Source organism: Ictidomys tridecemlineatus, chromosome Y (assembly GCF_052094955.1).
Source record: "Ictidomys tridecemlineatus isolate mIctTri1 chromosome Y, mIctTri1.hap1, whole genome shotgun sequence".
Taxonomy (NCBI): Eukaryota; Metazoa; Chordata; class Mammalia; order Rodentia; family Sciuridae; genus Ictidomys; species Ictidomys tridecemlineatus.
Window position 1 is genome coordinate 5,303,504 of NC_135494.1, and position 24,696 is coordinate 5,328,199.

At 52.6% G+C, this 24,696-nt stretch overlaps 1 protein-coding gene across 6 annotated transcripts in view; it reads left to right on the forward strand.

The window, feature by feature from the left end:
* LOC120890333 (F-box-like/WD repeat-containing protein TBL1X) overlaps positions 1 to 24,696 on the forward strand; it is a 175,925-nt gene that overhangs the window by 131,823 nt on the left and 19,406 nt on the right. For 5 of the 6 annotated variants that reach the window (XM_078035378.1, XM_078035380.1, XM_078035376.1 and 2 more), the window contains 6 exons: positions 15,286 to 15,431; positions 17,600 to 17,894; positions 21,030 to 21,162; positions 21,549 to 21,690; positions 21,926 to 21,989; positions 22,088 to 22,185. In XM_078035378.1, the coding sequence (XP_077891504.1) occupies positions 15,286 to 15,431; positions 17,600 to 17,894; positions 21,030 to 21,162; positions 21,549 to 21,690; positions 21,926 to 21,989; positions 22,088 to 22,185 (878 nt within the window). Of the gene's footprint in view, positions 1 to 16; positions 37 to 15,285; positions 15,432 to 17,599; positions 17,895 to 21,029; positions 21,163 to 21,548; positions 21,691 to 21,925; positions 21,990 to 22,087; positions 22,186 to 24,696 lie in introns of those variants that run through there. The other variant, XM_078035379.1, reaches the window with a different exon arrangement.

Genomic DNA, 24,696 nt, shown 5'->3' on the forward strand with positions numbered 1-24,696 from the left:
CCCAGGGCAAAATCTGAAACAGTTTCTACGGAATGTGTAAGGCGCGTGTGCTGTTGTCAAAGTCCAAAGATAAGTCGGACCATTGTCAGCCCGGAACCGTCTGTGCTAGGTTTGAGGAGGACCCAGCTGATCGGCACCTGGATCCAGGCTGAAAGAGAATGGGCAGGCATCGATGCAAAGAAAATGGCTCAAACCCTAAGCAAATGACGTAGCCTCGGTTTCCCCTAGAAAAGTGGTTCTCCAGGCAAAAGTGATAGTTGGTGGGACATGTAGCATGTTTTAAATGAAATCCCTCTCATCCAAGCTTGGAACTTTTTACTTGGAATCCCAGCTAGCACTGTTCATGGGGATACATGTTCTTGGTACGAATTTGAGCATTTGGCTGGGCTGTTGCCAGAGCATGACATCAGAAAGTGATGTAGAAACAGAGTGTACTGCCTGAGCTGTGGGACCAGGGAGGTCACACTCGAACCTCAGAACTTGCAGGAGTTGTCCACCCGGAGGACAGCTGTTCTCCTGTCGCAGAACTCGGAGACCCCCTGAGCTGCCTGCAGGTGAGCAGCCCCACGTAGCGGGTCCTGCTTCCCTCGTGGTACTTGAAATATCTCTGTGCAAGGCCATATTGATGGTAGGGACAGGGAGTGTGTCAACAAGCTGAGTTTGTGAATGTCAGGCAGGAGAGAGAGTCTCTGTTACCTGGGGCCAGCAGCTGTGCTGGTGGTTGGCCCCATGTCCAGGGCATGAGCGCTTCTCGCCATCTTCCCGTAAACAGATCTCCCTCCCTCCCGCAGGAAGGCTGGCCTCCTCGTGTGGTATTCATTTACACTTCTCTTATTTATTTTTATCAAGCTTCTGTGACCAGGCAGCTAGGGAACCGAGACTGGGACAGAGCAGTGTGTCCAGAATTTCCCAAGTGTCACTTGTGTATAATGTCTGTTGAATTCTTTTCCTAGTTACTCACCAACATCCAAGTGACTTTCCAGTAGGTGTGGCCCGTGTTTAAGGAGAGCTGGCTTGGATGGAATCCTTGTGTGTGTGCTGGAATTTTTTTAAATGCTCCACAAGGAAGAAGGGGGAGAGGAAATGGCTGTTGTATAAGTGTACATTATTGGGTTGGTTTTCTCTTTATCTCAAATTCTAAGGTTTAGTTAAGCCCATGGTTAATGATCCTCCACCAATTTGAAGAGCACCTTCTCCCCCACCTGTGAGAGGAAAACCATTTCCTTGATCCGCTCACCCTCAGACACCTGAGCGCACGCTCGCCTTCCATACCACCAAACGCGTTAAAAGTCGGTCTCGCCTCCCAGTGAATGGTCCTTGGCTCCTCCAGAGCCACTGAACTTGCTCAGGTCCTGCTCCTCTGCAGGGTGAACCAGGTGCCATTTCTGTCCACCACCCTTCTCCTCCATCTTCTCTTTCCTTCCCATTCCCCAAATACCCATGGTGTCATTTGGGATGATTTAGGCTGCAAGGAAGAGAGGATTCCATGTCATGGAGCACACACTTCCCAGCCAGGAAGCGGGATACTGAAGGCTGCTCTCTTTCCAGAGGGCCTTGCCTCTCCGGAGTGCTCAGTCCATGTCTTGGTTTGCAACACCTCCCCGCAGCACCCTCCCAGCAGTCTGAAAGGGGAACGAGCTTAAGAAGCGAGACCTTCAGATGAAATAGGAGCAGCTTTTGAATGAGCAGCTCCAGCAGCAGAGAGGCTGTGCTTGACCGTCCTGGGAAGAGAGAAGCCAGGGAGCAAGGCTTGTGAGTGTGTGTCTGTCCGTGAGCATGGGCTGGTGTCAATCCAGCATCCAAATCCTCCAGGAAATGTGTTCTCCTGACCCATGTTCCTGACACAAGGTAACTTGCACCAACACCAACAGTGATCGGAGCTGTGTGGGCCCAGCCGCAGAGCAGCTCACTGAGCTGGGAAGGCGTTGCTTGCAGGGTACGCAGGTGACCTAGATGCAGGGGTGAGGGAGGCAGGTCTGAAGGGAGTCCTTCAAGGACAAGGTGCAGTCTGGAGGATGGTGACAGCCAGGTGACAGGAGTGTGCAGAGCGTCACGCCTGCCTTCTCGGCTCAGTGGACACCAGGACAGTTTTCACGTAAGCAAGGGGTTTGCCAAGGCTCTGAGCACAGCTAGATGAATGGGTTTGCTGCTCCTGGGGAAAAGAAAAGCCAGGGCTTCTGCGGTGTCCTGCACACAGGGCCAGCTCTGTGCTCAGTGGACGGAAGATGATGTCGTGGGGAGCAGGTCGTTCTGCAGAGGAGACAAGGCCTGGGAGTTTGGAGCCAGATTTTCCACAGTAGCATATTGAACTGACTGGCCACTCTTGGTTGAAGGCCCCGGGGAAGACAGACCTGACCTCTCCTTGGTGGTGGTAATGGCTTCCTCCCTTTTTAATTCCTGAACAATTCAGCCATGAGTGACATGTACCCAATGTACCGTTTTTTTGGAGTATAGGTCTGTAGGTTTTTGCAAAACGTAGATGGGTCACATGACCAACCAAGACAGATTCTGTCGCTCTGCCCAAATTTTCCCAGGTTCCTGAGTCATCCACGCCAGCCCCTGGCAGCCACCATTGTTTTCTGTCCACCAGGTTTTGCTTCTGAGGCAATTCTGCGGACATGGAGTCACAGGGTACATAGTCATAGTCGACTTCCTTCAGTGCAGGGCCCTTGAGGCTTGTTCGTGCGGTTGCATGCATCAGCCGTGTGTGGATTCTTTATGGCTAAGTAATATTCCCTTTTGAAGGCTGTATGGCAGTCTGCTTGTCCATCCCCTGTTGAGAGACATTGAGTTCTTTCTAGGTATCGGTGATTGCAAAGTGAAGCCACTAGAAACGTTTGCATGTAAGGTTTTTGTGTGGACAGAGGTTTTTGTTTACCTTGAGGAAGTGCCCAGGAGTGGGATTGCTGAGTCCTTAGCCTCATCAGAAGCCACTGGGTGGTTTTTCCATCTCGGGCAGAAGCAAGACGCTTTCTAAACACGGAGGTTTATAGAAGGGACTGGAGAGGCGCCCTGAAAAGTAGGTAAAAGGACTTTTATCCAGCACACGTATTTGTAGGATATTGATGATGTCTGGTACTTCCTCTTTGGATTCTGAATCGGGGTCCTAGCTGCCACAGCAGCCACCAGTTGAACTCTCCGCATGAAAGAAAAACTGGCCAGGCGTGATGGCGCCCTCCTGTAATCCCAGCTGCTCAGGAGGCTGAGGCAGGAGGACTGCAAGCTTGAGGCCAGCCTCTGCAACCTAGTGAGACCCTGCCTCAAAACAAAAAGGGCCGGGGGTGTGGCTTAGTGTAGAGGGCTTGCCTAGCATGTGCAAGGCCTGGGGTGGCTGCAGCCGGCCCAGCTGTTTGGATCAGCCAGGACATCAGGCTGGATTCCAGCACACCACTAGGAACGCCCAGTAGTAAACCCCGCGAGGGTTCTGGTGACAACGCCAGTGAAAAGACACCAGTGAGAAATGGAGTCTCACTGAGGCTCTGCCCGGTGCAGAGGGGTTGCCCACTCACACGCCCCAACAGCTGTCATTTAAACGTTTTGGATACTGAATTTGCCACCACGATCGTGGAGTTCCTGTCTTAGATATCTGGTAAGTCCCTCCGAGGCTGGAGTGTGTGTTCAGCTCTGTCGTGATTCACAGCGAAGAGGCCATTCATGGTGCATCTTTATCGCCCACGTTGACGTCACCATCTTCACATTATTTGGAACCAGGCTGTTCATTTTAAGAGTGGATGTGTGCCTTTCTCTTCCTTTCTAGGCAAGTGTTCCACCATTCTTGCCTAGAAAGGAAGAGAAAGGCTTCACCTCAATGCCACAGGAGCATTAAGGGTTTAACAGGAACTCTTTTAAGTGCGTGGTATGCACAGGTGTTGTTTGTAAGCTCGATCTGTGTCTGACATTATGAGTATCTTAAACATAGAACAGAAAATGATATTACTTGTAATAGCACTCACCACAAAGGTTGCCACGACCTTTGGTGGGTGATACATTAAACCCAACTGGCACATCCACGCCGTGGAGTACTATTCAGCCATGAAAAGGGATGAGCTATATTGACCCAGGCAGAAAGATGGATGAGTCTTCCTAGGACTGGTGTCAGGAGATCCCACTGTGCACAGTTCCATTTACACAACATTCCTCACGTGTCTCGGGATGGTGCAGATGCCACATTGGTGTCTGCTGGGGGTCAGGTTTGAGGATAGGTGGGATATGGGGCTGTCCTTCTATGTTCTTTTCAGTGACTCTCAAAATGTTCTCGTGTGGCCCTTATGGCCAGCTCCTGGTTTGCCTGGAGCCTGACAGAAGTGGGCAGGTTTGAGGGTCTTGTCCCAGGGGTGAGGGCACCAGCTGAAGCACTTATAAGAGGTTTTCAGCCTCCCTTTCCCATCAGGTTTCTCAGCCTCAACACTAGTGAGTTTGTGGCGGATTGTTCTCTGTCCTGGGGGACTGTTCTTGTCTTTGTAGACTGTGGAGCCACATCCCGGGCCTTGGCCTGCTGGGTGCCAACAGCAGGCTTTTCCCCTCCACTGTGATGACCACAAACACCTGGTTTTTGTTGGAGGAGGATGGATGGAATTCTCATGTCTTCGCCTTCCCCCGGGCCTCCCTGCACTGCCCTCAGAAGCATCACTGAGATGCTGGCTTCCCCAGTGAGAACCGCAGTGCCTGTCTTGATTAATTTTCCAGAGCGTTCTTCCCCTTGAGGAGAGGGAGGGTCTGCCAACAGCCTTCCCTGGCAGGTAATAAAATAATTGCAAGCTGCAGACTTTCGATCTGAATTTTTTCCCCCCACCGGGCTCCTGGTGAGTGGGTGAGGAAACCAAGAAGAGGGTGTTCCTCGTAATATTTGCTAATAATTGCGTCTCCAGAAGTGATTAAGCGGCTTTGCCCACCGTAATCCTAGGAGCTGACAAATTACCCCCCCCCCCCCCCCCGGGGCCCGGGGTTTCCTAGGCTGTGAATGTCTCCCACGGTGGCAGGTTCCCATGGATCTGGGGAGCCATTTTAATGGCTCGGCTCTCCTCCTCCAAACACTAGCTCAGGGCTTATTGTTCAGCGAGGCTCTAAAAATATTGTTTGACTGCAGCGGCTCATTTGCATTGCTAATGTGTGTCCCTGTTTCATTAAAGGTTCCTGAGGACACTGGGAAGGTCAGGCCTTTCTTAGAGTCCTGGTGGCCTTAGCTGTAGACATCAGTAATAAAGGGAAACACTCATTTCATCAAATGATCAGTAAGACCCCAAGAGAAGGGCCACGGAGCTGCAGGGCGAAGGTAGCCTGCACTGTGTGGAAAGCAACCCGCTCCCGTGTCTTCTGGTGGCCTCCCGTGGGCGTAGGCAGTGCCTTGCGGTGGGGTCTTGGGAGAGCAAATGTGCAAGAAAGCATCGTCCTGCTGGCTGGTGGCCTCAATAATTCACACACCCCCAGCAGCAGCCGTCTCGTGTCCCTTGGCAGAAGACCATCTTTGCCAGATCACGGAGCCCCGGCCTGATGGCAGCCCAGGTCCAGAACTTACGTGGAACCTGTACTGGATGCCAGTGTCTCAGGGGTAAAGCTGCTGGCATCGCTGTGCGTCACGCACAAACTCCCCTTCATTGGTGAGGACCGTTTCCCTCAACCCGTCTTTTGGTTGGGTTATAACCACCTTCGGGAGCAGAATGCAGAGTTGGTGCTTCGTACCTTTCAGATGTTCGTCAGCCCCCGGCTGCCTGGTTCCAGTGTGCTGCTGGTCTTTTCCAAGTTGACCCTTCTAATTGGTTTCCGTCTTTGCTCCCTCCTCGTCTGTCTTAATGAATTCTTTCACCTGTGTCAGGAGACAGAGCCTGGTTTGCACCAAGCTCGTAAAAAGAATTTTTTTTTCCCCCCCAAGTAAAAGTAGCTGAATCTTGTGGATTGAGACTTGTCATTGCTGGGTATTTGGTTAGAGGGTGGGAAACAACCAGAATGAAGGCCAGTGGAGTGTTTCATGAATTACGGTTGGTTTAGCGCATAACCAGCTGTTTCCCCTAGCCATGAACACGGCCCTGGTACAGACGTGGAAGACTTGAAGAGTCCCTCCTGCTTTAGAAGCTGGGGGTGAGCTGGGAGAGTCTGACTGGCTCAGGTTTCCCGTTTGCGATAAGATGAAAAGGCGCTGGCCAAGCACTGCCTTCTTCAAAGTTCACGGTCACCTCGAAGACCGGCCTGCTCTGAAATGCTAATGTGACCTTCAAACTGTCCCTCACTGATACATATTTTATTTCCTACCAAATTCCCTGTGTTCCTCTTTGCAGACCAAATAGCAAACGCGTCACCTGCACTTGGTCCCCTTTCCCTGAAGCCTCTGCACGTCCCTTTGCTGCTGCCTTTGTGGCCATTCTTATCAACATCGGTCCCCCAAGTGCTGCCCTTTTCTTTCCCCCACGTGTCTGTGGTCAGCGAGCTGCTCTGGGGGCCCTTCTCCAACCGCTCCCCCGACCCGCAGATGTGAGTGTCCATCCCTAATGTCTGTCCTGACCTTCCCCCTCTGTGTCCATCCCCAGTCTCTCCACTGACCACCAGAGTGACATTTTGGATGACATTTTCTCAGGCTTTCCTTAATCCCATCCCACCCTACTGTCTGTCTTCCACGCAGCCCGATTCTGTACCCCAGAGGTCTGCCCTCATCACCCCTCAGAGGCTCCGCTCCTTAACGCCCTCACTTCCAGGCTGGCGTTGGAAGGAAGGTGGGCACCCAGCGTGCAGCCCACAGCGCTGCTTACTATAGAAACTCCAAGGCTGCTCGGGCCTTTCTCTTCCATGGTGTCTGCCACACCGCCATCCCCAGCTCCCTCGCCCCCTCCTCCACTACCTCTGTCAGTGTTGCCTCTGTCCCTGTGGTCCCAGTAACACACACTTACGGAGCACTTGCTGCATACAGCCAGGCATGATGCTCAGTACCTGACAGAAGCCGCCATTTATTCCCGCCAGCCCCAAGAAAGAAGACAGCGCTGTGCATCCACCGCGGAGGGCCAAGGTCCTGAGGTCCGAGTGCCCAGAGGTCATAAAGCTAGGCTGCAGCACAGGCCGTGTGGATCTGCAGATCCACACTTGTGTACAGCTATGTGTGGATAGTGCACAGCACAGTGTTTTGGGAGCATGTATGCAGTGCAGAACGGCTGTTTGGAGCTATTTAACTGTGCATTGCTTCACATACTTGGCATTTTTTGGTCACGTGAAGAGCAATTTTCAAAATACAGTTCATTGTTCTTCGCCGTGGCAACCGTGCTATTCCCTGGGTCTCTGGGAGTTATTTCTCTCGTCGAATTGGAACTTTGCATGCTTTGACCTGCGTCCCCCCTGCCCTTGCCCCAGCCCCGGCCCCTGCTGTCCTGCTGTTTGGGTTTCACACAGGAGCGATTGCTGTCTTCCTCCGCCTGGCTGCTTGCAGGTAACGGCATTCGTCTGTCTTGGTGGTGCAGAAACAGCCCCTGAAATCATGGAAGCACATGGCAAGAGCTGTGTCCCAATAAGACTATTTACAAAAACAGGCCACGGCCAGACTTGGTCCTGTGGACTGTCATTGAGCCACTTCTGCTTGAGACTCGCCCTCCCGTGAGCCAATGGGTGTGCGCTCACATTCTCCACTTCCTCCTGCTCAGAAAACCTCTATCCTCCCAACTGTCTGAACGTACGTCTCCCAGCCTGTCTGCTCTTCACCGATCATCTGAACTTTTGCCATGTTTGCATATTACTATTCTCTGATATTTTTCCTTAATTTGAACCATTCCTCCAGAGCATACTGGTAGATACTGGTACATTAGTTCCATCTGTCGGTATAGCACACGTGAAGTAAAATTTTAAGCATTTGTCCCTGTGCTACTTAAAATCACTTTGAGTACCCCCAGGGAGTCTGAGGTTCTGGGGTTTCCCCCTTGGTACTAGTCATGGTACCTGGGACCGAGTGCCTGCCATGCGGTCTGTCTGCCACTGAGCTGCAGTCTCGGCCCTTTTTATTTTGACAGTTTCCAAGGTAGGCCTCCAACTTGAAATCCTCCTGCCTCAGCCTGCCTGGTAGCTGGGATACAGGTGTGTCTCATGTGCCCAGCTGAGAGTTGTTGGTGTTCAGGGATGTAGCACTAATCACAATTTCCAGTTCTGCAAATGTCTCTTGGTAAGTTGTTAAGTGGAGGCGCTGCGCTCCCTGCTAGGATGAAGACAGAGCTAGAAATCTTACCTCTCCTCCCTGCCCAGGGAGGATCACAGGTATTTGAAGAGTTGACTGTCACAGAGGCAGATAAGTGTGATATTAAACGTGTGCAACAGCTGGATGCAGAGGCACCTGCCTGTCATCCCAACAGCTCAGGAGACTGAGGCAGGAGGATGGCAACTTGGTGAGACCTAAGCAATTTAGCAAGACCCCCCCCCTCTCAAAACAGAAAGGGGTGTAGCTCAGTGGCAAAGCACCCCTGAGTTCACTAAGTCCTAGAAGAAGAGAGGACAGGAAAGAGGTTAAGAGAAGGGAAAGGAAAGAAAACGTGACAGATTGGAGAAGATTCTGGAAAATGAGGCTGGCAGCAGAGATTATCACCATCCAAAACCTTGGAACCTCTCCTCAGAAGCCTTTAGTTTGGTTTTGAAAACTCAACTCGGAGATGGAGGGAGTCCCGTGTCTTCTCCGTGGTGGCTACCAAGACCAATCAGCCACAGATGAACACGTTCATACTGTGTCAGATTTATTTAAAAAGCAACCAGAAATCCAGTGTTCTGTGACCACGAGGATTGCTCCTAGGAATCCATCCACACGGACAAGAGAGACCTGAAGCTCCGCAGCGTGAGAACAGGGATTGTGCTGATGGTATAATAATGTAAGTTAGTTCCTCCACCTTGGGGCAACTTTGTTAAATTTCTGTTGGCTTCTAAGGGTGCTGTTCATCATAAACTGGCCGAGTCTCGAGTTCCCTAGCTGAAGCCGGGAAGTGAGGTCGACGGCCGATGCTGAGACCTTTAGTTTATAACCTGAGCGGGGCTCATGTTTCCCGGGTTGAGAGGATATTAAAATGATGTTGGCAGGGCCACACGGTGTGCCGTCGTCTGAGCCCACACCGTACTTAACCGCCAGCCTTGGGGTCTGGCCAGATGTTACAAGCGGAACCCGATTCTAACGAGATCCTTCTGGCATGTTCTTGGGGCCGCCAGCCAAGGCAGTTCCATTTTATGCTAAATTCCACGTTACGGTGGGCAGGTCATCTAGAACCATCTGCAGCCCTTAAGAACATTTCTCCCTGCTTCTGTTCCCGGAGAATTGGGATGGGCGTCACACTGGGTTTTGTAGGATTCTTTTTTGAAACATTCATGTCGTGGTTGTAAAGGTGATGTGGACACGTTCTGTGATTTCCACGGCAAAAGCAAAAAGAATTCTCAGCATATTTGTGTGCCTTTCACCACAGATAAAACAAGTTTACGTAGGTTCGGAATTGCTTGTTGGGCAGAAAATGTGATTCTCTGGGGAAACTCGTCCATCACTGTTGAAAGAGAAGTGAACCGGGTGCAAGCGAGCCCCAGAGAGCAGGAGGCGACACCCAGCGCTCACTCTTTCTGTTGACTGTTGCTAAGTCGGGGAGAGAGTGCTCCGGGATTGGTCTGCACTGCTCCTGCGAGGTCGCCCTTGGCCTCTCCCCCTTCTTGATTTTATCAGCACCCTCCTCCCCCCACCACCTCGACTCACCTGGCAGGGAGCCGGTGGCTTTCAGGCAGCTGCAGTTGCACAGGAGAAACCTCGACCAGGAAATGTCGGCCTTGGAGCGCGCAGTGCTGTGAATAGGGATGTTAGTTTCTGTGGAAACAAAAGGACCGTCCACCACTTGGGTTTCTTGATGATGCCTTTGTCCTCCTCCATTCCCTTGGACAGCCTGGGTTGGACAAGGGTCAGCCAGTGCCTGTTGGGTATCTGTGAATCCCAGGGCCAGACCAGAGTTGCTCACCTGTCTCAGGAGGTGGCTCGTTTCAGAATTCACTGTCCTTTCTGTTGTGCCAAAATCTGTAATTCTTGACCTTCTCCTTTAAAGTCTTCTGTTTGGAAATGGTGAAGACGCGGTTTGATTCTTTCTTACTGCCGTTCATTGACACCAGATGCGCTGGTTTCTCTCAGCTGTCCCTCAAGTTCAGCACCTTGAGCACCAGCGGCTGCAGCTGGAGGTGGGGTACTGTGTGCCCCAGACAGTGAACGGGCTCCCTGCCCTCAGATGCTCCTGAATGGGTGGAACGCCCCACGTGACCGTGCCAACAGAAGGCTAGGGAGTCGTGCTGATGGAGCTCGGACAAGACAGCGACCACTCCTGTTGAAGGGCAAGAGAGGCTGCCATCAGGAAGGGACACTAGGCAGGCGGGGAATAGGGATCTGAAAACGGGATTTCTTAACCTTGGCACTATTCAAACTGGGGGCCAGATCCTTCTTGGTCATGGGGTGGGGGCTGCTGTGTGCACGGTAGGATGGCCAGCAGCTTCCCTTGAGCTTTGTGGGCTGCACTAGACTGAAGAGTTGCAACAGACACAAGGAAGGTTCAGATCGGCCATAGGCAATTTAGCAACTCATGAACGAGGCTTTGTTCCAATAAAGCTTTATTTAAAAACACAAGTAGTGGGCCAGAGTCCCTATGGGCCTCAGTTTGCCAACCTTTCACCTGGACTGTTGAGAAATAAACCTCCTGTGCCCATTGGTTTTGAGTCTGAGTATTCCAAGTAGGTAAATCTGCTAACCGCTTGATGAGAACTCTGCTCTTAATGCCGCACACGGGTGCCCTCGGCGTTGGTTAGAGCCAGAGATGCAAAGCCCACCCCCGCGGCTGCCTGAGTGTTAAGCCTCTGCTGAATAAGCAGGATTTCCAAGGGCCAGCATTGCTTGGGCGTCATGGTGCACCGTGTTGACTCCCAGCGGTTTGGGAAGCCATTTGTGGACGTGGCTGTGTTGTAGCAGTGTGGCAATCGCAAGAAACAAAACAAGCTCTTGGTGTATTTTAAGTCGACTCTTCTTGCCCAGGTAGGTGAGACAGATTCACATAAGTTTCTTCTCTTGTGAGGCTGGAGGACCTTCTGTTCCAGACAGACAGGACTTGGCCATCCTTTTTAAAATGTGGTCCTTGTTTTAGGCCTTTCTTGGATCATCTCAGTTGTACCTTGGTTTTCTGCCTGGCGATACTTTGGCTCACCCAGCTGTTCTCTGGCGGGACTGCGGGTTATCTGGGGAATGGCCACATAGGTGGTGGCTTGGTGTTCCCTGGCCGCAGTCCAGAATCGAGCAGGAAGGGGGGTTGAGTAGAGCTGCTGGTCGTGAGGCACCCCTTTCGAGGGCATCAAAACCAGCTCACTGGTTCTCTACCAGGGCGGGGTCGATTGGACAACGTCTGGAGACATGTTTGATTGGCAGGCTGGGAGGAGGGATGCTACTGGCATCTAGAGGGCAGAGCTCAAGGGTGGTGCTGCTGAGCACCCTTCAGTGCACAGAACGCAGCCTCCGCTACAGCCAAGAATGAAGGCCAAGGTGTGTCGGGAACCCCCGAGTGGGCTCACGGGACACTCTTGTAAGTCAGTGGCAAGCCTGCTGGCTTCAGGCTGGCCTAGAGCTTGGCACCAGGGTCGCCAGCCCCTGGCCCTCACACGACCTTCCATCACGACGCTGCCAAGCCCTCCTTCTCCTCCCTTGTGACCTGCCACCATGGCCCACGCGAGGGTGCTGTCACTTGCATTCTGATCTTGGACTCTCTACGTATGACTCACTGGACAGCAGAGCTGTGTCGACTGCCGAGGGAGAGCTAACGGGTGCGGATGGAGAGGTCTCCACTAGGGCACTTTAAACGTGTTCATTAGCCTTGGAGTCCGTCTGGGGAGGGTGGGGTGCTGGCGGTGGAGGACAGGCTGGCCCTGGAAGAGGCATCTGGAGGTGCCATGTCTTCCAAGATGGCCTCACCCAGCCCCTTGGCACCTGCTAAATAGCAGTTAATGCTGGTTTCTGGTGCAGGCAGCGGATCATGCTGGTCTGTGGTGGCTCAGTGTTGTCTTGTGACCCCACTCCTACAAGCTGAGTGACGTGGGTTTGTCCCTGCAGTGTTCCTTCCATTGCTTATGGATCCGAAAAAATCCTTTGGGGGCAAAAGCTCTGGGGAAGCGGATCTGTACCCAGGTAAGTACAGCAGAGAGTGGCTGCAGGAGGTCCCCTGGCTTCCTGTAGGTTATAGAGCAGGGGCAGCGTGAGAGCCAGCCCTGTCGGGGGCCCGTGTGTGCCCAGTCCTTCCCTGGGCCTTTTTGTGAAACCAGGAGGAGGAGAAAGGGCCTGTGACCTGCAGTGCTCAGTCCCGTCAGCTAGTCAGGACACAGAAGGGAAGACAGCCAGGGCGATGGCTCCTGTGACCACGAGAATCATGAAGTCTTCGGAGAGAGCTGCCACCTCCACCTGAACATGCAGCAGGGCGTCGAGCCGAGAATCCACCGTGGCCCACTCCCTCTGTCCATTGGAGTTTTTGTAGTCTCTACCTCTCCAGAAACGTGAATGACCAAAACTTGGGATAATACAGTCACTGGTTATGCAAGGCCTGGGGTGGGGAGGTCATAGGAAATGAAGGTGGAGAAAAGGGACTTTTGTTATGTCCTCCGATGTACTAGTCTGTTTTGCTATAATGAAATACCTGAGGGAGGTTACTTTATAAAGAAAAAAGCAATATTTACTTATTTAGCAGTGCTGGGGGATGGAACCCGGGGCCTTGTGCAGGCTGGGCCAGTGCTTGGCCTCTGAGCCTGAGAGTTTGGTTTTAACTGTGGTATGGAGGTCCAAGGTCGAGGGGCTCCTTCTGTCAGTGGCCTTGTTGGTGTGGAGCATCACATGGCAGGAGGCAGGAGACGGGGACCTACGGTGGGAGCTTAGGGAGGAGGGCCCACTCACCTCGCCACAGGAGACCGGCAGCACACCCTTGTCTCTGGATTCTTTCTCTTGTAAACCACCGGGATTCAGTCTTGCGGGCTCCACTCCTGGCCTCATCTAGTTCTTACTGCCTCCTTCCTAGAGGCTCAGCCTCTATCTAAACAGCAGTGGGGAGGGATTCTGAACAGCAACCTAATGAGGTAGTGGTGGTGGTGTAAAGAGAGATGCAAGACTCTGCACCTGACTTTGAAATGAATAGCAACCACCATATGACTTTATTAGATAAATATAAGCTCTGGGTTCTGTGTGTAACCAGGCGATGTGGGTTGAGGCGAGAATGGGAGAGAGGGAAGAACACACAGCAGCCTCCGTGGTGGAGGAACATTCCCCCCTAGTGGGCAGATGTGTTATTGCAACGGCAGCCTAGGTGTGGAGGGGGAGAGGCAGAGGGGTCCAGGCTTGTGGGGCACGGGGACCAAGGCTGACTGAAAGAGGCCAGGGCCGAGCAAGGCTGAGAGGCCCTCCTCTGGCATGGGGAGGCCTGTGGCCTGCAGGCCAGTGATGCCGTCATGGTGAGCAGAACTTCCTAACAGGGGAATTAGGAATGCTGGCTCCTAACCACAGAGGTCACTTTACAAAGAAAGCAGGAGTGAGCACACCTGCCACAGGCATCTGTCGGTAGATTGACACCCCTCTGTCCCTGAGAAAGGGCTGTGGAAGGCTCCTGACCCCTCAGTCCCCCAGGCTCACATGCCCTCCCCCCTGCAGAGCCCTTTCCTTTGTGTTTTCTAACATCGTCTTTCAAGTACCATCATGCAACCCAAAGCTTATCTGAAAACGTCTGGAATTTTTCAAGCATTTTGTTTATTGGCAGCTGGCGTTTGGAGACGAGGAGAGGAAATCGGGAAAGGGCTGGTGTCGCTCGGCGGTAGAGCACGTGCCTGGCATGTTTGAGGTGCTGGGGAATGAGACGGATCAAACCGTTAAGTACATGGACGAGTCCCAGGTTATGCGTAATTGCAATGCGCCAATAAAACAAAAATAGAAAAGGGAGAATCCCCGGCTTCCGGAGAACCGCTGGATGCCATACCCGCTGGCCTGAGCGCCTCTTTCCCTGGGGTGTTTGTGTGGTTCTCTGTCCCCGCCTGCCTGTGAGTGTTCTGAGCCAGGCACCGGCTGCCCTCTGCTTGGGCCGAGGGACGGCTCATGTGCCCTGCAGCTGGGGCACAGATTGGCACTGAGCTATGGCAAAGAGCAGTTCAAACCAGGAGTCAGTGGAAGCCTGAGGTTGAATTTCTGTAACAGAGACATGCAGCCAGGGCACTCAGGCAAACCGTGCTGTGTTCTGCCTCTTAATATAGTTGGTAGCAACTTACAGATGTTTCAACTTAGGGTTTTTCAGCTTCACAGTGGTGCAAAGGCAATAGGAATTCAGTGGAAACCTTACTTGAGATTTTGAATTTGGGTCTTTCCCCAGGCAAGCTATAGAAGGGCACACACCCTCTCTAGATAGCAGCCGCAGAGCTGTAGCTCCCTGTCACCCACATGGTCATGAGATGAAAGCCCATTTCCGCACAGTATGCTGTATTGTCAGCATTTCTTGGATACTGTGCTTTGTGTCTTTAGATCCCATAATGTACAAGATGCCCATCAGTGTTAGCTTCCCATTACTGTGACAAAATGCCTGAGATAATTGGCTTAGAAGGAGGAAAGGTTTGCTTTGACTCATGGATTCAGGCTTTTGGTCCATGGCTGCTTGGCCCTGGTGCCTCTGGACCTATGGTGGGAGCCTAGGGAGGAAGGAACCATTCACCTCACCGCAGCCAGGAGACAGACGGGAGAGGGCTGGGGTCCCAATATCCCCTCCAAGGCCTCACCCCCAGCAAGCCAACTTCCTCCCAGGAGGCCCTACCTGTTAAAGGTTCCACTACCACCTGTTAGCACCCTGGGCAGGGATGAAGCCTTCAACGCAGGGGCCTTGGAGGACACCCAGCCTAAACTGCAGCACCATCTGTGCAGGTCCGGGAGAGACTTCAGCGCTTGGTTGTAGAGCAGGCTTTGTCCTAATGGTCCTGCCCAGCCGCCGGGTGATGAAGGTTCTGAACGCCCTTTCGGTTGGCCAGGCGAAGCTCTGGTGCCAGCGGGTCCGGGCTGCTCTGTGCATTTCCAGCTTCCCAGGGGTTAATCGGGGCGTCGCCCCACGTTAGTCAAGGCACGTCTGTGGGCTGGGAAGGCTGTACTGCTGAGGGCATTTCCCACCTCGCGCCCACCCGTACGCGGGGTGGCCTTGGCCTCATGTTCCCCCCTCCCAGCAGGTGAGGCGTCATGCCCATCTCGGAGGCTGCACCTCTCCCTCCCTCCCTCCCTCCCTCCCACTCCTCTCACCTCCACCCGCTTGGCTTCCTCCTCGGCAGGTTTTTCCCACTCGGCCTTCACGTTCGGGATCGAGAGCCACATCAGCCAGTCCAACATCAACGGGACCCTGGTGCCGCCGGCTGCCCTCATCTCCATCCTGCAGAAGGGACTGCAGTATGTGGAGGCCGAGATCAGCATCAACGAGGTAGGCACACCCCGGGGCCTGCCCCACCGCTGGCCCGCAGAGCCCTGCATCTAGATGGGCATGAGCAGGATGCAGGACGGAGTCCGGGCTTCCTGGGCCGTCTCGGGGTGGGCTAAGGCAGCCCTCGCTGCCCCTTTTAGGGGGATCTGTGTTTTCCATGTGAATATGCAGAATCGCAGGCATGACCGGAAGGAGCGTCAGGAGGAGAGAGGGTGATCCTCCAGGGAGAGGGTGTCGGGATGATTTTTATGATCATACTCGGAGGCTGAGGATGGAGCAGTGAACTGAATCCTACCAATTCGCTTGTGTCCCCTGGAGCCTTTCAGATTGAGATAGTTGGTGCCAGTTTTAGAGCACATTGGAGGAGTGGTCGTTCAGGTTCTAAGGGGCTTCCGCGCCCGCCTCTGTACTCGACATTCTCTAGAGAAGATTCTCTTGGCTTCCTGACATCTGTGGAAACCTCTGGCCATCTTCACCTGGATCCCACCCTTACTGAACTCCACCCTTCTCAGAGATCTGGCCACAGCCTACCCTGCTCTGTCCTGCCCAGCACACCCAGCCTTCCAGGGCTCCCTCCCTCCCGTTTTCTCTGACACTAGTCTGACCCTTATGCCTTTCTTATTCAGAGCATTTTATTCAACTTTATTTCAAAAATAATGTATCTTCTTTTCTGTCTCATGAATTCGTCGGCCATTTTCCACCAGCCTGTGTCTTGGAAACCTCCCAGTCTGCCTGTCTCTTGCTCCTCCTTCCTTGGTAGTGTCCCCCTCCTTTCCTTAACATTGCATGCATGGGAGTGGTCTGCCTGACTCTTTCGGGCCCCACCTGGTCACCTGGTCTGTGTCTGTAGAACCAGCCATCCTGGGGAGATGAGCACGTGACCCCCTGGTCCCCCATGAGCTCTCAGATCGGGGGATGTACAATCTGATTTTCCTCTGCCTGCCCGTTTCTGTGGCTCTCAAGGCCAAAATCCCTCCGTGGTGTCTCAGCCACCCAACGCCAGGGTGTCTAGAGGTCGATGAAAGATCTCACTTGGCAGCAGTTTCCAGTCATTTAAGAAAATGCGACACTGTGCTTTAGAATGTAGATGAGGAGCTGTTTTTCATGACTGCGGGCAGTGATCATCTGGCACCTTGGCCGGCCATTTGGGGTGGGACTGCATGAAGGAGGAAGGTCACCTGGGAGCATCAGGACCGCTCGGCCTCGGCCATTGCTTCCACGGCTACAGTCCAGGGGGCAGGGGGCTGGGGAGGCGGTGTACATGGTTTCCTGTAGTTTCTGTGATTTCAAATAGTGCGTCGTCATCAGAAATCCGGTGGGCTGATAGGCCTCAATTCCTCCTCATTTCTGAGGTCATTCAAGTTCAGCACTCGGCAGACACAGCGTGGAGGCATGTTGCATTTCATGCAACTCAAATATCCGAATGAACTTCCTCCCATATTTTGAAGTGTGTTTAGAAATTTTTCATGGTTGATACAAACCAGAGAATCAAACAGCGATCGAAAAAAATGTGACTCAGAACCAAGCCATTTTTGTGGTGGGTTATATCATGGCTCCATCGTGGCTGTCCTTTGAACCCAGAAAGTCATCCCAAATAGCCCCAAGTGCTTCTTTTATTAAATCAAGTGGACAAATGCACCGGTAATCAAATGCTGAATGGCAGTACTCATTTCTAAATTGTGCTTAATGCTACCAAAGAGCTCCCCCTCCCACGTAAGTGGCTGGTTATTCACAGACTTTCCAGCAGCCCTTAGCACGGGGGTGGATTCTCAGCCTCAAGATTCTGCGCTGGGGGCCGGGGTCTCTTGGGAAAACCCTCTGTGTGCTATAGAGGACGTGGGGCTGCGTTCCTGCCTCCACCCACCCGAGGGCAGTGCGACACCTCTCCACCCCACCCCCTCCCTTCACCTGGTGGCTCCAGACGTGGAGAAATGTCCCCCAGGATGCAAAATGTCACGGGATCAAGTGGTTCTGGGCAGTGTCCTTAATGCCCAGATGTGGCTCGCTGCTTACGGATGTCACTGCTGCCACTCGGGATGAGCACTGCAGCTGGGTCTCCAGGACGGGCCGCCCCTGCACAGAGTCCCTGCAGCCCGCGCCCGCGGGTGCCCGCTGCGCCCCGGACCCTGCGTCCTCCTGCGCGGGAGCTGACCAGCTTGCTTCCGCAGGATGGCACGGTGTTCGACGGCCGCCCCATAGAGTCCCTGTCCCTGATCGACGCCGTGATGCCCGACGTGGTGCAGACGCGGCAGCAGGCGTTCCGGGAGAAGCTCGCGCAGCAGCAGCAGGCCAACGCCGCCGCTGCAGCCGCTGCAGCCGCCGCCACGGCCACGGCCACGGCTGCAGCCACCGCCACCACCACCGCAGCCACCCCAGCCCCCGCAGCCGTTTCCCAGCAAAACCCACCAAAGAACGGAGAGGCCACGGTGAACGGGGAGGAGAACGGCGGCGCGCACGCCATAAGTAAGTGTGGGGCAGCGGGCTCCCAGCACGTGGGGCCCCCTGCGCCAGGACCGCCTCGCGGGGCCTTGGGAGGTCGGCCTGCGCCTTTCTCATCCAGATTCATCTTGGCGGCAGGATCCTCAGTTGTAGGGGATCTTGCTCTTCTGAGAACCCAAGCCTATCCAGGCCACGTCCAGTATGAGTCCCGTCCAACAAGAGCAAAGGTGCTGGTTCCCGGAGGCCTTTGGTCCAGCTCGAGCCTCGCACTGTGCAGGCTTTAGGCCAAACAGTGGGATGAGAGTTGAGCCCACCGTGACTTCTCGGGCACCCCGCCCAGGCGTGGGGAGTCATCTTATTGGGTCTGCCCCTTGAGGTTAGTCGTGTTAGGCAATTGCTCAGGAATGTTGAGCAGATAAACCAGAGATGTTGTAAACTCCAGAGGCTCTGCTTGGGGGTCTGAGTTCACATGCATGTGCATGTTTGTGTGTATAGGTGCATATGTGGTGTGGCTGAGCGTGTGCCTGTGTATGTGTGTAGTGTGTGTGTGCTTCCTTAGTTAGAAACCGGTTTCCTTCATGCAGCTGGAGGGTGAAGGAGAATGTGACACTGGCGTCTGATCCCATAGTCCCATTGCAGCAGAGAGCTGCCTAATGGCCTCTGAGGCTTCAACCCATGGCCATGCCCTGTGGCTATTTACCATCCACAGGTTACAGTCAGGTGGCACAAAGGCCATCGCCCAACACAAGATAAAGACCCCCCAGTCACATCCTACATGATCACTGTTCATAAGGCCCCAAATTGCGGAACAGAGACAAATGAGAAAATATCTGGCTTGTACAGAAGAGTCGCTGTCACTGCAGTGGGGGAGGACCCTCAAGTTTTCAGGAGCAGGAACCACAGATGTAGTTGTTTTTGTCATCTTATGTCACCGAAAAGCATTTATAGTTAGTAAACTTTGGGAAATCATCGTTTTCCAAGGAAGAAATTTTTCAAGTGTTTAAACTGCACCCGTTTCTTTTAAATCTTTAGAAACTATAAAGTGGTATCCGTGTTATTCCCAAGCCTGGAAGGCATGGGTATGTCTGTCTGTCCCCCGAGTCCCGTGCCCTCCCTGGCATCCACAGCCAGCTCTTGTCTCGCAGTAAGGCAGCCCCTCCACTCCACCCCTGCAGTGGACACTGTGGGCCGATCTGAAGTTAGACTTGACTCTGACCCCCAAAATTCTCTGTCCTGCAGTTTGAGAGAGAAACGGCCACTTTCTGACACGGTTCTCTTGCGGGGCTCTGTTACTATAATGAAATACCTGTGGTGAGCAGCTCATAAAGTGGAAGGGTTTATTTTGGCTCACAGTGCTGGTGGTTCCAGTTCAAGATCGGGCAGCTCCGTTGCTTTAGGCCTCTGGCCAGGGCAGGAGCATGTGGCAAAGCAAACCACTTATATCGCCAGCCAGGAGGCAGAGGAACAGGGACAGGGGGGGCCCGCCAGTTCTTTCAGGGTGACATCTCCAGTGACCTAACTTTGGTACCACAAGTCTGGTTGTCCCCCGCCTCCCATAGTGCCACAAGCCTTCAGCAAATGGGCCTCTCGGGGACTTTTAGCAGCAGCATTAGCCTGGCTTATTATCACCATCAAGATGACTGACCACTGCGTCTGAAGTTATTTAAAACTAGGCCAGAGAGGAGGCAGGCCCCTGTCCTGGGACCCATGGTGAGAGCCTGGTGTGTGGAGACAGTGTCCAGCTACAAGATGCTCTGCTGACCACCTGCCCCAAGGTGTGCTGCTGACTGGTTGGTCTGCCACCCCTGGCCTGCACCTCTGGAGGCTGGCTGCCCACTGTGGGCCCAGGAGCAGGCGCTCTGTGCTCTGTATAGGCCAGGTCTGCACATAGTCATCCTGGCTGGCCGCTCTGGGTCTGGCTCATTGTGCAGATTGGAATTCCACAACATCGCCACCTCGGTCCACTTCCCAGACCCCACACCTCACCCACAATCCCCACACCAGGCTGCTGAGGTGGGGGCTTTCCAAGGGCGTGTTTTCCCAAGTGCAAAGCCGGGCTTCCGCGCCTCCCGGGAGCTTCAAGTCCCCCCGCCTTGCATGGCTGCCGAGGCCGCCAGCGCTCCTGTTGCCATCAAGAGTGGGGACTGGGGAAATGCTCTCCAAAGGTGGAAAACGTTTTCCTTGTCTGCTGAAGCATAAAAGAAGTGTCGGCGCTTAACAGCGCTGTGTTGCTCCAGCAGGACTTGAGAACTTTGTATGAGGGGTCTCGGTCTGCGCAGGCCGGGCATTCTCTTCTTTTTACATGTTGAAATAGAAGCAGTACACTCTTAGTTTAACCTAACACTGAAGAGGAAAGGAATCCTCTTATTTCTGGGGTTTTCCAAATACCTTTACAAAAAGGTGCTCAGTTCTTGACCCCATTGTACAGCCAGCTGTAACTATTGCTGGTTGGTTGATGATCACACTGCTCTGTTGTTGTCTTGTAACCATCTTTTTGAAGTCCCTATGTATAAATATAATCACCTCATAAGGTACTGTAGGTTAGGACCTAAACATGTAAATTCTTAGGGGAATTCAGCTTGAAAGGGTAGCCACAGGCAGTGCACAAACATGAATGTGATTGTTCTGGTCACACTTTGTTTATAAAAATTGGTGGCAGTGGCTTAGATTTGGCCCATGGGCCATGGTTGAGGGCTTCAGTTATAAATAGCTGTCTTTATCCTTTGTTCAAATTTGAAGACTGTTTTCTGTTGCTATTACAAAATACCTGAGGCTGAATGCTTTATTGAAGAAAAGACATGTATTCAGCTCATAGTATTAGAAGCTAACTGTCCAAACAATGTGGTGCCAACACATCACGGTGGATGGTGTGGTGGGATGCACATGTGAGGGGGAGAGATCACATGGCCGGACAGAGGTGCGTGCTTAGAGTTTCCTCCATTGCTTATCTCCCCACCTGGGCACTAAGCTTCTAGCACATGAACCACAGCACCATCAAACTAGAAAGAAACGTGAAATACTTTTTAAGCCATGTAAAAGCCACAAGTTAGTGATAATCCTCAGATTGGTACTGCCTTAATATGTAAAAGCAAAGTGTTTCTGAGAACACACCTCTTTTGTATCTTGCTAAGCCGCGTGTCTTTCTGTGCTTCTTGGCAGATAACCATTCGAAACCAATGGAAATAGATGGGGATGTTGAAATTCCACCCAACAAAGCCACAGTCCTTCGGGGCCATGAGTCTGAGGTGTTCATTTGTGCCTGGAATCCGGTCAGCGATCTCCTAGCTTCTGGGTAAGGCTTTCAGGATGAGGGTGCTCCGGGACAGAGGTCCCAGGTCATTGCTCATCTCCAGTGTCCTGCCTTAGGGTTGGAACATCTTCCTGCTGTGTGCAGACCAAGCAATGGGCCTCTCTGGGCCCCGCCTCTGTGTGGGTCTTGTTCTGTGGAGTAGCCATCATGCCAGACCCTTTTTACCTGTGGGGTGGGAAGCCGTACAAAGACATCTAAAACCAGTGCATGCAGAGATGGTGAGGAGGGAAGCCGAGAGGGGTACGAAGAACTGCACGCAGAAGACCACCTGCCGTGTGTGGCTGACCCGGCCAGAGAGTGGGTCCCGTGAGCCTCCCTCCCGTCCAGCCACGGGCCCAACACTCCTGTGTTTTGGTTTTGTCCTGCAGATCCGGAGACTCGACGGCCAGGATATGGAACCTCAATGAGAACAGCAACGGGGGCTCCACACAGTTGGTGCTGAGGCACTGTATTCGGGAAGGGGGACACGACGTCCCAAGCAACAAGGATGTGACCTCGCTGGACTGGAACGTAAGCATCGTCCGCCAGCCGCGGGGCAGCCTGTGCACACAGGCGGGCAGTCTCTTGGGGGTCCCCTGGGTGCTAGCCTAGGGTCCTCCCTTCCCAGAGCTGGTGAAGAGGCTGCGTGGGGCCAGCAGCGAGCTGGGTGGGCCAGGAGCCCTGTGGTGGGAAGGCAGGCCTAGGGGCCCGGGGACGTCCCCTGGGGAGATGCCAAGTGTTCTTGTGGATCTCTTTCTGCCCCCAGAGCGATGGGACACTATTGGCTACAGGTTCCTATGACGGCTTTGCAAGAATATGGACGGAAGATGGTGAGTCCTGCGTCCCTCGCGACAGGGCCAGCGGAAGGTGCTTCCCGGTGTGACCATGGGGACCTTACGTCATCGTGTTCGTCTTTCCTACCCGACAGGTAACCTGGCCAGCACCTTAGGGCAGCACAAAGGCCCCATCTTTGCCTTGAAGTGGAACAAAAAGGGGAACTATATTCTGAGTGCTGGTGTGGACAAAGTGAGTACCAACCCCAAGCCCTCCATCCCTTCCACCTGGAAATGCAGACTTGCTCTCTTTGGTACCAGGAATTGAACTTGAGGACTTGCCCACCGAGCCCCATCTCCGGCCCTATTTTGTGTTTAGAGACAGGGTCCCACTGAGTTGCTCAGCACCTCACTTTTGCTGAGGCTGGTTTGAACTTGAGATCCTCCTGCCTCAGCCTCCTGAGCCACTGGAATTATCGGCATGCGCCACCGCACCCAGCAACGATGCACACTCATTTTTAATCTTGTGGCTTTTGAGTTCTTGGGCTTATTGAAGGACTTAGAGGTGCCGATTGTTTTTGTGGGTTTGATCTGACTGTTAATTCCTAACACGTCTGCTCCCGGGGCCTTTGGCTAAGAGCTTTTCCCCTCTGGGCCGTCCAGTGATCGACAGGGTAACCCGAGACCCAGCACGAGCGTGTGGGGGGACCCCCCCATGGCTCCTGGAGCCAGTTTGGAATTCAGTACTGTGTCCCTGAGGCAGCACTGTGACGGGGAGGTGATGGCATTAGATTCAGGTGCCTAGGAGCCATCTCTGAGGGAAAAGAGCATAGGACACAGGCTTCCTGGCTGCCAAAGTCTGATGCATTGTATAAATCATGGCTTTGGAAAAGAAATACCAAAAACGGGCGTTGGGTGGGTGGGGAATCTATCCACTGGTGTTTTACACACGCGTAGAGGCCTTTCTTGAATTCTGTAGCCATTTGGTCTCCCACAGGCTTGGATTTCTGTAATGATTGCAGGATAATTTGGAAGCTTTGCTATGTTACTCTGTGTTCATTCCAGTTCTAAAACTGCATATAAAATACCAGACGCAGGACTTAGCATCTTCCATCCATAGTCTTGCAAAGCCATCATAGGAACCTGTAGCCAATATAATAGTCGACCTCCACACATGACCACATTCTTGGAGACATGGTATCTGGGCTGGGCAAACTGCAGTCAACACCCCAATCGGGCCCTGTGGCTGTTCTATAAATAGTTTTATGGGTACACAACCACACCCATTTGTTAGAGGTGGTCAAGTGATTTGCACACAGAACGCTTGGTTCCACTGGGAATTGCTGGCCAGATTATTAAAGTAATTCATGGAAATGACAACCATTTATCTGACGTGTTACACTACATGTGTTAGCCCACCCAGGGCTCCCGAGATAGGAGGCAGACACTAGTGCTGTCCTCCCCCTTGTACAGAGCAGGAGCTGGCCAGAGAGGTTCATGAATTATCCTAGGTATGCACAGCTGCTGTGGGGTCTAGGGGACATGGGAACCCAGGCCCTGGATCACCAGTAACTACTGCCCTTTGACTTTCTTAGAATTCCAAATATTTGTGATGAACTACACAGTCATTGGAAATGCATAGTTGGAATTAGTTTAGTCTTTGGGTCCGTAATCTGTCATGATGACCTAGTTAACCGTGGCAGGAATAAGGATATCGGTGCTCTTGGCAATAAAACCCACCGAGGGGGGTGGTATTACTGGTATTAATGATCTTCAGTTTGTGCTTAACAGAAAGTAGTTAAATTATATTTCAGAAATTTTGAAAAACTTACGATGTTTTTTTACTTAAAAATCCTTGTGTAGGTGATGTTTTCTTTTGTCCAATATATATTAAACGTAAGTATTAACAATCCAGTTATGATATCTCATGTGAAACTGTATCCTAGAATGATGAAAGAGTTTATATATTCTGTGCAGTGCCAGATTTGATTGTACATGGATAAATCAAAGGGAATTATACCACAACACACAGACAAATACACAAATATTAACACAGTGGGACACGCTCATGATCCCAGCTGCTTGGTCTGCCAAGACAGGAGGATTTTAAATTTGAAGCCAGCCTCGGCAAGATGAACCTGCCTCAAAATAAAAAAGGGGGGCGGGGTGTATGGTGCAGTGGTTAAGTGCCCCTCGGTTCACTTCTCAGTACAAAAAAAGGTACACACACACACAAGTTGGTCAAGCTGACCCCAAACCAAGGAGTACAAGTTATAAAGAAGCTTACTGTTGCCGGGCGCGCTGGCACACACCTACAGTCTAGGGGCTCAGGAGGAACGCGAGTTTAAAGCCAGCCTCAGCAACTTAGGATCTCACTGGGTTACTCAGGGCCTCACTGTCTCTACATAAAATATTAAAAAGGGCTGGGGATTGTGGCTCAGACCTCTGGGTTCAATCCCTGGTGCCAATGAAATAAAATAAAAAGAAACTGAGTGTTCTGAGATTTCCCTTTACAGTGCACACAAGATACAACTAGTTCTCAAAGCTAAGTCTTTAAATTTTCAAATTAAGTTGAAAATTGCTGGGCTGGGGATGTGGCTCAAGCGGTAGCGCGCTCGCCTGGCATGCGTGCATCCCGGGTTCAATCCTCAGCACCACATACAAAGATGTTGTGTAAAACACCCACAGTGTCAGGCTTAGGATGGGAAAACAGAATGCTGGATATCTCATTAGTGTTTTTTTTTTTTCCTGATCACATATTAAA